An 18,100-nucleotide genomic window follows, 5' to 3' on the forward strand; every position below is an offset into this window, starting at 1 on the left:
AGCATGTTATTTAAATTCCATGCTATTTGTGTTCTTTGCAGATTATTTTCTTGTGATTGAACTCTAGTTTCATGCCACTGTGGTCAGAAAAGGTGCATGTTATCATTTGAATCTTTTAAAAATTTGCTGATATTTGTGATCTAACATGGAACCTATTCTGGAGAATGTTTCATGTGCCCTTGAAAAAAAATGTGTATTGTTTTATTTTTTAATGTTTATTCATCCTGAGAGAGAGAGATGATGAGTAGAGGATGGGCAAAGAGAGAGGAGAGAGAATCCCAAGTAGGCTCCGTGCTGACAGCAAGGAGCCCAGCATGGGGCATCCCACAAACTGTGAGATCATGACCTGAACCAAAATTAAGAGTTGGACTCTTAATAGATTGAGTACCCCTGTACTGTTTTAAGAATGTAATGTTCTGAATATATCTGTTAAATTCATCTGGTCCAGTCGGCATTCAAAGCTGCTGTTACCCTGTTGATTTTCTGTTTAGATCATATGTTTGTTGATTTAAGTGTGGTGTTAAAGTCCCCTATTATTATTGTATTAATGATTAGTTCCTTTATGTTTGTTACTATTTTATTTGCTTGGGTCATCCCATATTAAGTGCATATTTACAATTATTATACCTTCCTGTTGTGTTGTCCTCTTTATTATATTGTGTCCGTTGTCTCTTATTACAGTCTTTGTTTTAAAGTCTATTTTGTCTAAGTATTGCCACTCTGGCTTTCTTTTGACATCCATTTGTATGATAGATGCTTTTCCATTCCCTCTTTGAATCTGCAGGTGTATTTAGGTATAAAATGAGTTTGCTGTAGGCAGCAAGTAGATGGGTCTTACTTTTTAATACATTGTGTCATTTTATTACCTGTTTTGTGGTGGTTTCTGAAGATTTTCTCTGAAACTTTATCTTTCTTTCATGGTTTGCTGGTTTGCTCTAGTGATATATTTGGATTTCTTTATTCTTTGCATGTGTGTTAGTGGTTTTGATATATGGTTACCATTATATGTGTATATAACCTTTTCTGTATATAGCAATCTATATTAAGTTGATGGTCATTTAAGTTTAAACCCATTCTTTACTCCCCACCTAGTAGATACATGTTGTCATATTCCACATTCTTTTATTTTGAGACTTCCTTAACTGATTTTTTATAGAAATAAGAATTTTTACTGCCCTTGTTCCTGCCTTCATGCTGTCATTTTTGGTCTTTGCTTTCCACTCACAGTCCCCTTTAGTATTTCTTGGAGGGCTGGTTTAGTGGTCTTGAATGCCGTTAGTTTTTGTCTGAGAAACTCTTTATGTCTCCTTGTATTCTGAATGATAGCCTTGCTGGCTAGCGTATTCTTGGCTCCAGATTTCTTCCTTTCAGCACTCTGAATATATCGTGCTAGTCCTTTATAGCTTGAAGTGTCTGCTGAAACATCCACTGATAGCCTTATGGGGTGTCTGTTGTATGTAACTCAGTCCAGTGAGTATCCTTAGGATCATTGCTTAAATACTCCCTCAGGCACGTTACTTCTATCTGTTTCACTTTGATCGCTGGCTGTGGCTTTATCCCGTTCTTTCACTTGGGACACATTTCTCGGTCTTCTCACTTTGCCTAAGTCTCTGTGCCTGTTTTTGTGTGTTAAGAAAGTCAGCTATGTCTCCTGTTCTTGAGGGTAATGGCCTTGTGAAGAAGAGGTCCTACAGTGTCCTGCTGTGTAGTGTCTCCTGTTCCCCAGGGCCTGGTGCTTCTGAGTGTCTCCAACGTGTGCTGTGTGTGCTCTGCTGTTTTTTTCTTGGCTGCTTTATTTGTCATGCCAGTCTGCAGAGGCTGTCTTTGCCTGTTGTGGGCAGTGTTTGGTTTCTGGCCTGAATGTGGTACATCTTAACTAGGTGGACTCTGGTCTGCCAACAGAACTGAGGTCCTGCAAAACTCTTGGGTCTGGAAATGTGGTGTTGGCAGAGGTTTGGGCCAGTCCTCTGGGGGAGGGGGCCTGCCCTGCTGAGACTGAGGCATGTGTGATTGGGAAGGGCAGTTCAACCAGACCATGGGAAGGCGGGGCTTGGTGTAATCAAGTTTGGTAGCAAGTGTTGGTGCTGTGCTGGTTCCCGTAAGTGGCCTGCACTTATACTGAGTGGTAGGTAGGAGAGGGAAATGGCACCTGCCAGTTTATTCTCAGAGGGATCTCTCTATTAATGCCTCTCTGGGACACACTGTGATATAAGCAAATAAACTCCCTACTGTGTGCCCCAGGTACTCTTTGGATCACGGTTTCCACACTGTAGGTCTGTGGACTGTCTGTCCTGCCTTCTTTCCAAGAGCAGTACACTGCCCTCTGGGCTCTGTCCAAGTAAAGCCACTGACCTTTAAAACTCCAGGCTTTAAGCCCTGCCTATTGCAAGAAGTCAGGAAATTCAGCCCCTTAGAGGCTTTCCAAACGAATTGCTATGGGGCTTCCTCTTCTTGGTGTACTCCCCTGTATGCTAGTCTGTCTCCCCCAACCCCTTCCCTGTGACTGTAACTCCCTCTCCACTGCAGTGGCCACGATCCATTTCTCTTCCAAACCACATCTCTGTATGTCCTTATTTGCTACCTTCTTCGGTGAGGCCTCTTGTCTACCTTTAGTTATGGAGCTTGTTTTACCAGTCTTCAGGTCAGTTTCTGGGGTATTTATGATGATGTGATAGTTACCTAGTTGTATTCTTGGCAAGAGGTGAGCCTGGGGTCCTTTCTCTACTGCCATCTGCTCTCCTGGATTCCTTTTCTTTGCGCATGTGTTACAGGTTTTCAATTTTGGTTACCATTAGGTTCATAGATATGTTAGGTGTATAGCAGTCTATATTAAGTTAATGGCTAGCTTAAGTTTTAACCCATTCTAAAAGCATTTTTACTTTGATCTCTCACATTTTAGTACATGATATCATACTTTTCATCCTCTTATTTTGTGAAACACTTGACTGATTTTCATAGATGATTTTCCTAAGTGCTTTGACCTCCATTCTAGTTTTATAAGAGATTAATATACTCTTGTTTGCATTTATCTGTGAAATTTTTGCTTTCATAATTTTCTTTGATTATGGCTTTTTCTTTCCAAAGAATTCCCTTTAACATTTCTTATAAGGCTGGCTTATTGATAAATTCCTTTAATTTTTGTTGGTCTGGGAAACTATCTCTCTGTCTATTCCAATATATAACCTTGCTGAGTAGTGTGTTTTTGGTTGCAGATTTTTTTCTTTTCAGTACTTGGAATATTTCATGGCACTCCCTAGCGTCTAGAGTTTCTGCTGAAAACTTACTGCTAACTTTATGGGCTTCCCTTTGTATGTAACTTTCTCATACTGCTTTAAAATTCTCTTTTATCAGTACTTTTTGCCATTTTAATTACTGTCTTGGTGTGTACCTCTGATTGGGGTTCTCTGTGACTCCTGGATCCAGATGTCTTGCTTTTGTCTCCAGATTAGGGAAGTTTTCAGCTATTATTTCTTCAAATTTTACTGCCTATCTCTCTCTCTCTTTTTCTGAGATCTCTATAATGCAAATGTATTAGGCTTGATGATGTTGCCAAGATCCCTTCATCTCATTTTTTTTTTCTTTTTGTTTAGCGTGGTTGTTTTCCATTACTGTCTCTTCCGTATCACTGATCCATTCTGATTCCTGTAGTCTACTATTGATTTATTCTTTCTAGTGTGTGTGTGTGTGTATACACATCCATCTATCCATCCACCCATCTATCCATCTATCTATTCACTTCTGAGAGACAGAAAAAGCAAGTGGAGGAGGGGCAAAGAGAGAGGGAGAAAGAGAATCCCAATGCTGTCAGCACAGAGCCCAAGGCAGGGCTCACACTCATGAACTGTGAGACAATGACCTGAACCGGTATCAAGAGTTGGATGTTTAAGTGACTGAGCCACCCTGGCACCCCTGGTCTATTTTTAATTTCAGTTATTGAGTTTATCATCTCTGGTTCCTTTTTGTGTTTTCTATCTCTTTGTCAAAGCTCTCAATGAGATCCTCCACTCTCACATCAAGTCCACTGAGTGGCTTTTTGACTATTAGGTCAAATTCTCTATTGGGAATTACTGTCTTCAATTAATTTAGCCCTTTGGCTGTGATTTTTGCACTGTTCTTTCATTTGGCTCATAGTCTCCTTTTGTCTGGTTTTAAGAATTAGGGAAGTGAGCTACATCTCCTGCTCTTGAAAGTAGTGGCCTTAGGAAGAAGAGTTCCAGGTATGCCCTATAGTGCAATACCTCCCATTCACCAGGACCAGGTGCTTCAGAGCTATTTCCTATGTGGGCTGTTTTTGCTGTACTGTTGTTGGTGACACATGTTCGCCTTCAGTCTAGTCAGCTGCAAGAGGCTACTTTGGGGGTATAATGGGCAGGGTTTGGACCCTGTACTGTTAAGGGGCTGGTGTGGGGGTCACCATGGTCCTAGAGTTGGGTCGTATCAGTGGTCAGACCAGATGCCTACCCTCAGCTCATCTACCAGGGCTGTAGTCCATGCACAGGCAAAGCATTCTCACTTGCTTATTCCCTTGGAGGCTTCTGTTGATAGGTCGAGGCTTGTGGTGAGGCCCAATGCCTGCTCCCAGTCCTTCTGCTGAGGCTGCAATTCCACTGATAAGCAGGGCATTCTCTGTGCTGCCAGCTGCAAGAGCTGCTGGGTATGTGGGCACACTGGTGTGTGTGGTTATTTCCTCCTATCCCCAGGGCAGGAGTCACTTTGGAGTGGTGCCAGTTCCTACTGGGGCTGCTTGGAGGGTGTATTGGGACAGGAGCTACTTTGGAGACACCTGCCAAATGGGGTGAGTTGGATGGGGAAAATATGCAGAACATGCAGATGGAGCATGAGATCTTAGCAAGATAGAGTGTGTGTGGGTTCTAACAAGTGTTTGCTATCTGACCTGGGGGTGGGGAGAAATGGTACCTGTCAAATATTTTGTTCTTGGAGGAGTCTTCTAAAGGTCTCTGCCTCTCCAGCACACCTTGAGATTAGCAAATAAATCTTCACGTATATCCTACGCACTTTTTACACTGCTGTTTCTGTGCTGTATCTCAGCCATGTTAGGGGCCTTTATGGGCAGGGACTCAGTTTCCTATGGCCCTCAGGCTCTCCTGGAGTTAAGTATGCTGATTTTTAAAGTACTCCATGTTATGCCCTGATGATTGTAAAACTCACAAAGTGCCACTGGCTTTCAAAGACACATGTTAAGGGGACTCGTCTTCCTTGTGCAGGTCCCTGGTGCCTCATGTCAGGTCTGATACTCTTGATTCTCCATGCTTGTAGGGGTCTCTCCCATTACTGGTTAAGTCTCACTAAGGGCTTGATTCCCAACCATGTTTCCACCTCTTCTACCCTTTTAGATGTGGCCTCTTCTCTATGATTAACAGCAGGAAGTCTATTCTGCTAGATTTCCGGTCATTTTCTGAATTAGCTGCACTGATGTGGTTATCTTGGTGTGTGTGTTGGGAAAGTTGAGCTTATGATCTTCCACCGTCTTCCTAGAAGTCTGTGTCTATTTTTTTCTTCCACGTTTATTATTAAGAGACACAGCATGAGCAGGGGAGGGGCAGAGAGAGAGGGAGACACAGAATCGGAAGCAGGCTCCAGGCTCTAAGCTGTCAGCACAGAGCCCAACGCAGGGCTCGAACTGACAAACCGCAACATCATGACCTGAGCCGAAGTTGGACGCTCAACTGACTGAGCCACCCAGGCGCTCTGCCCCGTGTCTATTTTTAATTTTGAGAAACCTTCATAAAATTTCCACAATGGCTACACCAGTTTGCATTCCCAAAATAGTGCACCAGGGTTCCCTTTTCTCCACATCCTCACCAACACTTGTTGGTGTCTTTTTTTGTTTCTTGTCTTTTTTTTCTAACCAGTGTAAGGTGATGTCTCATAGTTTTGATTTGCATTTCCCTGATGATTACTGATGTTGAGCATCTTTTCATGTGTCTGTTGGCCATCTATATGTCTCCTTTGGAAAAATGTCTATTCAGGTCTTCTGCCCATTTTTTATTTATATATTTTGGATATTAACTCCTAATTAGATGTATCACTTGCAAATACCTTCTCCCATGCAGTAGCTTGCCTTGTTTTATTGATGGTTTCCTTTGCTTTACAAAAGCCTTTCATTTTCCTGTAGTCTGACTGGTTTTATTTTGCTTATTTCCCTTGCCTGAGGAGGCATCCCTAGAAAACTGTTGCTATGAACAATTATCAAAAATTAGTGCCTGTGTTTTCTTCCAGAAATTTTATGGTTTTAGGTCCCAAATTTAGGTCTTGACTAAACCATCTTGAATTGTTGTATGGTATAAGACAGTGAGGACTTCAGTACTATGTTGAATAGAAGTGGTGAAAGGGGACATCCTTGTTCCTGACCTTAGAGGGGAAAAAAACCTCAATCTTTCACCAATGAGTATGATGTTAGCTGTGTGTTTTTCATAGATGGTCTTTATTATGTTGAGGTATGCAGCCTCTAAACCTACAATGTTAAAAGAGTTTTTATTATGAAGTGATATTTCTGCCTCCACTGAGAAGATCATATGGTTTTTATCCTTTCTCTTAATGTGATGTATAATGTGACTGACTTGCATATATTGGAACACACTTACATCCCTGGAATAAATCCCTTGATTGTGGTGAATGATTTGTTTTAATGTATTAGATTTTTTTGACAATATTTTGTTAAGAATTACCCTGACACCAAAATCATATAAAGACACTACCAAAAACAACAAAAAGAACTATAGACCAGTATCTCTGATGACCCTAAATGCAAAAATCCTAAACAAAATAGCTTCACCTACAATTTTTAATCTTCTAGCCAGAAAATGAAAAAAAGCTAGATATAACATTTATTTAACACACTATACCAAAAATAGAATTTCACCAATACAAAACTGAGATAATTTACATTCTTTGTACATCTTCAAAATCTTGTATTTTATACTGATAGCAGGTCAATTTGCATTAGCCATATTTTAAGGGCTCAATACCCACACTAAACTGTAGAAAAAGAAATTGGCCTGGTCCATTGTCTGGTCTTCTTAATTTAATTAAGAACAAGCGTGTGAACGTATGCTACTCTCCAAACTCTGTATTCTATTACTATAGATTTGGATCAAGATACACTTTCTGCAGAATTTATATATTAGTAAAATTTAATAGTGTGAGACCAGTACTATATCTGATATTAAATAAACGGCAACAAAATGGTTGCCACTTGAAATTCGTTTCAACCATTCATCCATTTACTGATATTAACACAATTAACATTCAGTAGACACTCTTGTTTTTAGTACTTCCCAGAATTACTGCCTTTCTGTATTTTACTTATATATATTGTGCATGTGTACATCTGTTTCTCCTATGACACTACATAAGGGAAGGAACTACAGTCATTATACATCTGTTCCTTAGTAGAATGTTTTACACACAGCAAAGTGGTCAGGTACTGTTCAATCAATGAATGTGGCCATGCATTGATTATCAGTCTGAACCAGCTTGTCATTTCATCAGTGTTTTCCAGTAGTTAAGACACAGTCCACATTTCGCAGTGCAATTTTCTCTTAAGAATCATTTTTAATACCTTAACCCAAATATTATAAAGTAGTTGAGAAATTTCCTACTAGTAAGAATGGCATTTACAGCTGAGGTACACATAAACGAGTACAAGAGAAGAGCCCTCTACATCAAACAGAAACAAAAACCAACATACATCTGGAAGGGAAGAATAGTGAACAATGTTTCCTACCACTGTCAATAGTGGCATGGTTCTAATGAGCTCTGGAGACTTCAGAGCTCCTTTGGCAAACCATTCTAAATTGAACCATAGAAATCTCGTAGTAGCCAGAGAAAAGAAAATCTAAAAATCTCATATAATATTATGACTGAAGGCCAAACCTACTAAAAAATACACAAGCTCAAAACCATTTGGTAATGATACAAATAACTCTATTACAAAGTCCTTTACCAGTCTTCAGATGACAGAAATAATTTTATGTAGCATGTAAAAACTGGAAAAATGCAAGACTTGAGAGAGGTCTTATCCTCTTATTCTGTATACAATAAAATGGCAGTTTGATAATATTGGTATTTCCCAAAGTAATTACCACTTTAATAATTTTAGCACCAAAAATTCCTACTAATGAAATGTTTCCTGTTTTGCAGACTACTGGAATACACAAGCATTTCATATGATTCCCACATTTATTCGTCTACTGTATGTAAATCAATCTTCAAAAAACTGAGTAAAATGCACTAAAGGAATTACTTTTCCCTTTTCTTTTTAGATGACTGTTGCAAAAGTGGGGTAAATTCAGCTTCCTCACTGTGTTTTCTTTTCTTTTTTCTCTTTTTATGGTCACTCTGGTAACCACTGGAGTCACTACCTTGGAAAACAGGATCCTGGTCTTCCCGGTGCTTTTTCTTCTTCTTCTTCTTTGGCTCTTCGTTCTGGAAGCCATTCGTATTATTTATCTGCAGGTTTGTCTCTTCTTTCACAGTGACATCTGCAAAATCTGCTAGTTCTCTGTTATCACTCTCCACTTCATATGGCTCTGGGTCTGTCTTCTTTTTCTTTTTCTTCTTCAGAGGTTTTTCTACAATTTCTTCAGTGCCAGTTTCTGTTACTTCTTCAGAAACTGTAGAGCACTTGGTTTGTAAACTAAAATAACAGTTAAAAAAAAATTAGAGCAATAAACAAAAATAATAAAATGAGATCAAGAATATACCAAATGTTAATCTTTCTTCTAAATAATGACAGCAGTACAAGATACAGAAGTATGGCATAAATATCAAATATTCTATTCTGTTATCCCTGAGCTCATTAAAATGTCTTGGAAAAGTTAAAATTTTTCCAAAGTCCTTCCAGACTGTTTTCATACATAAAAATGACATAAAAAATTTTTATCAAAATGTATCTTATAAATTTTTTGATTCAAAAAAATTTGCTCACTGTGCATGAAACATCACAATACTCAGGCTTAGTAGCCAAACAACTGACGAGTGATAAAAAAATACACGTGTACTGTCTACCAAAATTAATGGAGTTTCCCATCTATGAATCCTTGTTTCAAATTATTCATTTTTTTCAAAGTTGTGAGTTAACACTAAAAAAACAAAAACAAAAACCAAGGATCAGTGAAGTAGCCCTCTCTACTGGATGCAGAGTCCCATCCAGTAGCACTAGCTACATCTAATTAATTTCAATGAGCTAACAGAAAAATACAGAAATTATCTACCTGGCATAGTGACATTAATCAAAGATGATTAAGCTTTCAGCAGTTTCAAGCTCAAGGATCAACTTTTTAAAAAATTAACCAAACTAGAAAATAGGAAGATTGAGTTAGTAAACTACAGACCCATTAGCTAGAAGTGCAGACCTTTGGAATATTCAATACACTGTCAAAGCACTTAAGATTCCAATTTACATTGATTTTATGGCATATTCTAAAAAAATTACTTTCCGAAAGAGGGGCTTATGTTCTCTAAATTCAGAATTAAACAGAAATGACTACCAAAATTAAAATAAATGTGATTAGGAACTTACCTAGAGGTATTTAATTTTCCCCGAATGCAGAATACTCCAGCAGCATCTGAGTCCAAACGAAATACTTCAAATTCTAGTTCATCACCCACATTTATCTCTAGGATCTGCCACTGCTCAGCTGGCATCTGCTCAGGTTTAGGGATGGAGGCATTGAAACACCCATGTACTAAACAGCCAATGTGGCTAGAAGACACTTTATTAACTGTACCCTGGGAAGAAAGAAAAAAAAAAGAGAAAAAGCATCAAGCCATCTAAAGACTTTAAAAGGTAAATAAAACTTTATAAGCTTCAAAATGATCTTAGAAAACATTGAAATAATGGAATAATTTCATATGGAAAAAGATTTTCAATTAAAATTTACATGTTATACTAAACCATTTTAAAACACTGTAGAGTTTTTAGAAGGCTGGAACTTTGGTAAACTGCATGCATATCAATTGCCTAACTGGATAAACAACTAACTCTTCCCACCTCTAAAAAAAAAAAAAAACAAAAACAACCACCTATCTCAGCTCCTGCTACAGGACTCCCTGCGGAGTAGATTATAACCATATTGAAACCAAGCAGAAAATACTGTTTGATATTACCTAAATGTGAAAAGACCTCAAGGCAGGAAGCATATGTTTTTTTATAACTAGGAGCCACATTATATTTCCATAAACAGTCTGAATTTCAAAGCTTAAAAGGCATTGTTGGAAGGCATGGTCACTTTTTCAAGGTTTGTGGGTTCCAGCCCCGCATCAGGCTCTGTGCTGATAACTAGGAGTCTGGAGCCTGCTTTGGATTCTGTGTCTCCATCTCTCTCTACCCTTCCCCCATTCACATTCTGTCTCTCTCAGAAATAAACATAAAAAAAATTATTTAACAATTAACTTTAGTAGGATATAATAAGCACTGTATTTGAAGACAACTTATCCTTCATCAGATCTTGAACATGGCTACTCTGAATCACAAGAACATTTTTAGAAGTTTTAAAGCTGGGGTGCCTGGGTGGCACAGTCGGTTAAGCGTCTGACTTCAGCCAGGTCACGATCTCGCGGTCCGTGAGTTCGAGCCCCGCGTCAGGCTCTGGGCTGATGGCTCAGAGCCTGGAGCCTGTTTCCGATTCTGTGTCTCCCTCTCTCTCTGCCCCTCCCCCGTTCATGCTCTGTCTCTCTCTGTCCCAAAAATAAATAAACGCTGAAAAAAAAAAATTTAAAAAAAAAAGAAGTTTTAAAGCTAAAAAGTATGAAGTTTATAAACAGAACTACTAAACCTCCGTAACACAAAAGTCCACCTAAAAATGGGCAAAGCACTTAAAGAGGCCTTTCTTATTGAAACACAAGAAGAATCTCACGAAGGAAAACGCAAATTAAGGAGAACCTAGTATTATCCATCAGTTTAATTAAAAGACTAACAAAACCAGATGCTGGCAAGGACACAGAGCAACTAATAGTGTTGAATGTTTACTTTTATGAAAAACAGGCTAATTCCTCAAACACCTACCCTCTGACTTAGCAATACAGCTTCCAGTTCCTACCTAGGAGAAATGAAAATAAACATTCACACAGCTTCATTCATAATAGCTCCAGACTGGAAACCAAAATGTCCATCAATGAAGATGATCAAATTGTAATACACTCATATAACCGAATTCTATGAACAAAAAGGAATAAAACTACCAATACACCATCAAACAGCATGGATGAAGTGTAAAAACATGTTGAACAAAAGAGGTCAGATTTTCATCAAAGAGTGTATAATGAAAATTTCCACTAATATAAAATGAGAAGCTTAAGCAAAACTAATGTATGATAAACAGAAGCAGAATAGTGGTTGGATCTAGAAGAGAGGATTGACCAGGAAAGGGCATGACGGTCATTCTCAAATAAAATGGTATATATGCACTTGTCAGAATTCATTGAACTGAACACTATCATCTATGCATTTTGTTGTATATAATTTAGATCTCTTTATTGTATGTAAATTATACCATGTTTAAAATTAAATTGGAAAAAACTGCCCAGATGTATTTGAAGACTGGATCTCATTGTGGGTAATAGAGTAAAAGGAATAATTTTATTCTTAGTTTCATACTTTCTGTACAGTATATTATTTCCATGTTTATATCTATGGTAACTTACACAAAGCAGATGAGTTAAGTGTCAGAATTTTTTTAAGTACAAATCTGCCAACTTTAATAGTATGGAGGCTAGCTGTATAACCCAACTTTGGCAGGCCCAGGATACTATTTCTACCAGTTTAACCGACACTGTAAAATTTTTTTTAAATTAGAAATGCCTTGTAGAATTTGTCAGTGAAATTTGATCAGTATATTCATTAACAATAAAGGTTAATCTTATAAGAACCATTAATAAAAAATTTTATAGGAAGTGCTTAAAGAAAAAAACATACATATGAATACACACACACACACACACATCAACAAATACACTCAAAACTGCTGGTAGAAGACAGTCAATTTCACATCCATCTGTATATCTAGATTGTCTTAAAAAACCTTCCCAACAGGGCCTTCATTACCATGGCACCTGATGGGTGCCCTAACCTCATTGTTCATTCACTTTCATTACCTGCCTGGTCCCACAACTATTTGAATTTTCAACTCCTATTTGAAACACTACTACACGGTTTGAATCTTTTAAATATTTTTTTAATGTTTATTTGAGACAGAGAGAGAGAGGGAGAGAGGGTGCGTGCGCATGAGCGGGGGAGGGGCAGAAAGAGAGAGAAGCAGAATCTGAAGCAGGCCCCAGGCTCTGACCTGTCAGCACAGTCTGACATGGGACTCGAACTCACAAACTGTGAGATCATGACCTGAGCTGCATTAGGAAGCTCAACTGACAGAGCCATCCAGGAGCCCCTAGCCCCAGTTTAAATCCTTTATAAAGAAACTATTGGTATATAATTGAGAAGAAACTAGTGATTTTTTTTTTTATCACTTAAGATCGTTCTGGTGCTATACAAAGAAGAGAATAAATTGTATGACACACATACTCTGCATATACAGGTGAGTTCTAGAAGAATGGAGTTTAAAAACTTACCAAGGTTGAATTGACTTTTTTTCTTTGAAAATAATTTTTAGGGGTGTCTAGGTGGCTTAGTCAGTTAAGTATCTGACTTGGGCTCACGGCATGATCTCACAGTTCATCAGTTAGAGGTCCATGTTGGGCTCTCTGCTGTCAGCGCAGAGCCTACTTTAGATCCTCTGCCCGCCCCCTGCTTTCTCTTTCAAAAATAAACATTTTAAAAAAATAACTTTTAGCTACCCACAATAGCAAGCCATTTACTTCTCCAGGTGTACAGTCTTAAAAATCTTACAAATTATATCATTATACAACTATACAAAGAAAGCTTTAAATATATATACATACCATAAGCTTTTGCCCTGGTTCAGGGCAGAAAATAACAAAATCTGCTTCAATGTTAAGATGAATGTGTCCTTGATCATCATAAATATCTCCCAGTTCACCTACCACTTTGATGTTATCATATGCAATGGGGACACCTAAAAGGCTGTTAAAAAAAAAAAGAAAAAAAAATGTTTTATCCTCTTTCAAAATAGTCCAATGTCCTGATTAAACTGGCCGAGTCCAAAAATTATATATCTATCTCTTAAACATAAGCACACATGCCAAAATACAATAGCATTATCATTAGTCCATAATGACTTGAGTAATTCAACTTGACCAAAAGCTTCCAATATACTAAATTTAAAAGGATTATTCAACATAAGTACCCAGAAACAAAATGTCCAATTATGCATGAGCATGTTGACCTTTCTTCTCTAATAGCTATGCACTGGAATTATAGTCATTCTCCAATGAGAGAAAGAAAAAAAAAAATGAGAGAAAAATGTCTCTAATTTCTGAGCATAACTGAATGAAGGCAATTTTGGTATTACCCACCATTACCAGATTTCTGTACTAGACGGCCCATAGCAAGATCAGTATTAAAGGTGAAGGCCCTGAATATTAAAGCCAATGACTTATGGGAGAAAAATCCTCAAATTATAACTGTTAATAGTAAATAGAAATGTTATTAAATACAACTACATATTTCATTTATTAGGAACTGAGTGGCTCAAGCAGTAAAGCTCTGACTCCTGACTTTGGCTCAGGTCATGATCTCAAAGTGAAGAAATCAAGCTCCACATCAGGCTCACACTGGGCATGAAGCCTGCTTAAGATTCTCTTTCCCAATCCCTCTGTCCCTATTCTGCTTGTGCACTTGTGTATATGCATGCATGCACACACTCATTCTCTCTCTCTCAAAAACAAAACTGATTTTGCCAACTTAGTCTACATAGTATGAAAGGATTAGGGGACAACTACTATTTCAAAAGGTCATTTCCAAGTACTTAAGGAATTTTAACTACTAAAGAGGCAAACCTGGTGATTTCACTAGCACACCCACTACTTACTCACGAAAACTTCACTGACTCCCCAGGAAAGGCTTAAATCACTCCTCCTCCACTCCTAGAAGACTCCATGGCACAGCATCGCATCCTAAGTGTGCTTGATCTCGGTTTACTGACTCTAGCTCTGTGTATGTTTGCATTCCACACACTACTCAAAAACCCTTGAGAAGACAGAACACTTTGCAGAACTCTACTAAATTCCTAAAAGTATTCACATAGTATAAGAGAAAGAATTTACCCCAATAGCTATTGCTTAATAAAACAGCCAGGAGCCACTGGAAAGGAACTTTAGTAACTATCAAATCAAGAAGATCCTAAATTTAGAGATTTACTCCAGGAAGCCCTTTTTGAACTGTTAATTTCTCAAATGTGTTTTCCCAAGCAAGAACTACACCATCACAGAAACCCAGAAGTCCACCAGACTTGTCAATGAGGGAACAAACCTATTTATAAATAGCTGGACACAAAATCTCATTCTAAATATATGTATGTATACATATACACATACATAAATACATACATATCAGCATAAAATCATGTTTGCATGGTTTCAATATACATAAAAATTTCCAGGAAGGACACCTGGGTCAATCTGTTGGTTAAGCGTCCAACTCTTGGTTTTCACTCAGGTCATGATCTTATGGTTCTTGAGTTCAAGCCACGAGTCGGGCTCTACACTGCTGTAGACCCTACCTGGGATTCTCTCTCTGCTCCTTCCTGCTCGCTCACTCTCTCACTCAAAATAAATAAAATTAAAATTCAAGGGTAGATTATTAAGTATGGAAGTATTAAGTATTACTGAGAAGTACTCCTTACTTCAGAAAAGCATTTTGCCATTGGAGACACTGTATGTGTTCTCTTGAGTTGTCAATTCAAAACCCCTGCATCAATCTACCTTTCTAGACACATTCATGATTCTAGGTATCAGTGCATACGTCATCCAACTATTTCAGTCTTCCCAGGTAGTCATGCTTGAGTATTCTCACACGGAAGTATATTGTATTGTACTGTATTACAGCACTTACGGATTTTTGGTTTTTTTCCAAATGTGTAAGTAGCTTGTATTACCTTTAAGTTTCAATTCACAATAAAGATGTGTTTTCATGATAGTAAAGGTAGTACTGCAAAATATTTCCCATAAGAAAGAGGTATTGGGTTATGTAGGGTTCAAAATTGGTAACTAGGGAATGTAACCATAGAGCCCTAAACCCATAGATTTGTGTAAATCCATCAAACCCGAGAAACCCTTTATTGACATCAAATTGTTTTCCAAATAAAATACTAAAACAGTGATTACTAAATACAGGTTTTATCTACTTTTGTCTTGAGAAAGTAAATTTGGAATTGTTCATAAAGATGTTTTATGCTTATTGAAAGACTGTACCATCAAGTGGGACTGACCTTAAGAGGGAGTGCCTCCACGGGCACAGAGAGGGGAAAGGAGAGGACCCTGCCCCAGGCACTCCAGGTTGAGAGGTTGCCCTGAGAAGACAAATCCCTGTAACATTTGGCTTTGAAAACCAGAGGTCCAGAAGCTTCTCCAGTTTTGTCCCCTCCCCACCTCCACAATCAGAAGGGCTTCACACCTTGAACTCTGAAAATCAACAGGCTCAATAGATTAAGAGGCAGGAGGGTAACAGAAAACTGAGTCTCTGCCTTAAAGTACAGCACAACAAACAGCTCCACTTAGATACAGCGCAGAAGCAACAGTTTGAAAAATGCCGCGGGTGTACAGGAAAGAGATTTAATGGTCTCAGAGCATGTGCTGGAGAGGCAGGGAAATCTGAGAGATTTCTCCAAGAACAAAAGAACTGATGGGTGCTATTTCCCTCCCCCACTCCCCATCCCCAGCCTAAATACACGGACACCTGTGGGAACAAGCACACTGCATGATCACCTAACCTGCGAAAAGTGGACCCCAGCCACATACTTCCGTGAATACACTCCCTTCAACCCTCTGCCTGGGCAGAAGTTTTCCCAGGCTGCTTCAGCTCCATTCCACAGCAGCCCAGTGCAGACCCTGCGGGCACGATGTGCAGCACACCCAGCCCCCATGTTCTCCTGTAGATCTTGGATGAGCCTATCCCAAGCAGTGCGGCAAGCCTTGTGGTGTGCAAGCAGCCCCAATAGGGGCGAGCACCACTCCAAACTGACTCTTACCCCTGAGAGAGGGAAAGTAACAGCACACCTCAGTCCAACTACAGCCCCAGCAGTAGGCTGGTCAGACACCTGGCTGAACTGCAGGCCTAGCCCACCAACAAGTTTCTCTAGTGACAACATGCAGAAAGCACCCTTGAGTTTGGAGCTACCATAGCTCTGGCAAATGCCTGTTCTGGTTCACTTTAAACCCAAGATAGCCCCAGACCGGTCCACTAAAAACACAAGGACCAAACCTTGCCCACAACAGCAAAGAGACCCATTGCAGATAACTGGAATGAAGGAAAACATGGCTCAGCCACAAAATTGGGGCACATGGAAAACACAAAGGAGACACCCCTGAAGCGCCAGGTTATGGTAAATAGGAGACACTGCACTGCAGGGCATTACAAGACCTCTTGTTCATAAAGGCACTGCTTTCAAGAGCACGTGACTTCCCTAACACTCAGAAAAAGACAAAATGAGAAGGAATATGTCCCAAATGAAAAAAAAAAAAAAAAAAAAGGACAAATTCAAAAGAAGAGAGCTAAACAAAAGGGAGATAAGTAATATACCTAATAAAGAAAGTAATGATCATAAAGATAATCACTGGATTTGAAATGAGTGGAGAACATCAGTCCTAATCGTAGTCCTTATCTTACACTCAAAGGAGCTAGAAACAAAGGTAAAAAACATAAAAAAGAGAAGTGTTGAAGCTGAAGGACTCTGAACCCCAAGAGTCTGGGAGGAAAAGAGACAGCCGGCTTCCAGGGACCCACTGGGACAACCTGAGGGGCCGTAGGTGTGTGACTGCAAACTGGGAGAGAGAAAAGGAACAGAGAGGAGGGATCCCCTTTTGTGGAGACAAAAGGAAGAGAAAACGAGAAAAGGAAGCATAGGCCTGTATCTGGACAAGAGAAAAACTTCAGTCCAGGAGAGATAAAGATCAATCTAACTGTGGACTTTCTCTGGTCTGGGGACCGCTGCCCCTGGATCACGTACCTGGGGAGGAGGGGAGCCAGCCCCAGGTTCGGTGGCTAGGTCAGGGGTGCAGTCCACAGAAGGAGAAAGCGATTCCCTCCCTGGAGTGCTGAGGGACAGGACAAAGCATGCCTGTGCCTGCCAGCCAGGGACCACATATCGGGAGGCGTGGAGCCGCTCTTCCCCAGTACGGGGCATGCGGAGCTAGGCACAAGAGTCAGTGGAGTGGACAAACTGCCTCATTTGCACCCGTGGCACAATGAGGATGGCTCGAACAGAGTGGTCTGGGACACCAGGTCCGCGAGAGACTGGGGGTCGCCATTTTTCTCCCCACCACCACCAAGGTGGGGCCTCAAGGACCGGACAGTAGGGCCCAGCAGGGCCCACGGTGGAGGCAGGATCCGCCTATACCAAACCACGTCCCTCTGCACCTGGTTACTGCATAGCTACAGGAGAAGGATTGACAGTGAGGAAACAGACGCCCTACCTCCAGACAGGCACTGCTGCATTGCCTGATTAATTCTCAGATAATTCTTATTATAGATATTCTTCCTTACTTTTCTCATTCTTATCTCTGGTTGTTAGTTTGTTTAAGCAGACATATTTAATCCATTCTCTTAATATGTGTTCCACACCTCCTTTATTCTCCATTCTCTCTGCATTAAGCCTTATAGTTTCTCTGTCTGCATACCTTTCTTTTCTTTTTTCTTTTTCCCCATCCCCTTCTCTATTTCCCTTTCTTTCTCTCTGGATTAAGCCGTATAGTTTCTCTGGTCAATTTTTATTCTTTCTTTGTCCCTGCCCCTGTCATTTCTCTCTTTGTACAGGATAAGGCCTCTTCCATCAGTACTGCACCCACCCTGTTTACTTGTAGCTGGTGTTTCTGGGTTTTTTTGGTTGTTTGCCTGTTTTTGTTTTCTATTTTTTTGCTTATTTGTTTTCCTTTCCAGGGCTACTTGAACAAACAAATCAAAGCACACCTGGTGGAGGGTCCAAAACATCACTATGAGTAGGGAGAT

General features: G+C 39.6%; 1 protein-coding gene and 1 long non-coding RNA gene across 3 annotated transcripts in view; one reads left to right on the forward strand and one right to left on the reverse strand.

The window, feature by feature from the left end:
• Window positions 1-18,100, forward strand: part of LOC109497479 — a 101,455-nt gene that overhangs the window by 65,276 nt on the left and 18,079 nt on the right. The gene's annotated exons all lie outside the window — the stretch shown is intronic.
• The window catches only part of POLR1F (RNA polymerase I subunit F), a 31,932-nt gene continuing 20,619 nt past the window's right edge, over window positions 6,788-18,100 (reverse strand). The window contains exons 2-4 of the mRNA XM_003982831.5: window positions 12,919-13,060; window positions 9,545-9,753; window positions 6,788-8,659 (exon numbers count right to left, since the gene is read on the reverse strand). Coding sequence (XP_003982880.1) covers window positions 8,263-8,659; window positions 9,545-9,753; window positions 12,919-13,060 — 748 coding nt within the window. The 3' untranslated portion in view covers window positions 6,788-8,262. The remainder of the gene's footprint in view (window positions 8,660-9,544; window positions 9,754-12,918; window positions 13,061-18,100) is intronic.

This window comes from Felis catus, chromosome A2 (assembly GCF_018350175.1).
Source record: "Felis catus isolate Fca126 chromosome A2, F.catus_Fca126_mat1.0, whole genome shotgun sequence".
Taxonomy (NCBI): Eukaryota; Metazoa; Chordata; class Mammalia; order Carnivora; family Felidae; genus Felis; species Felis catus.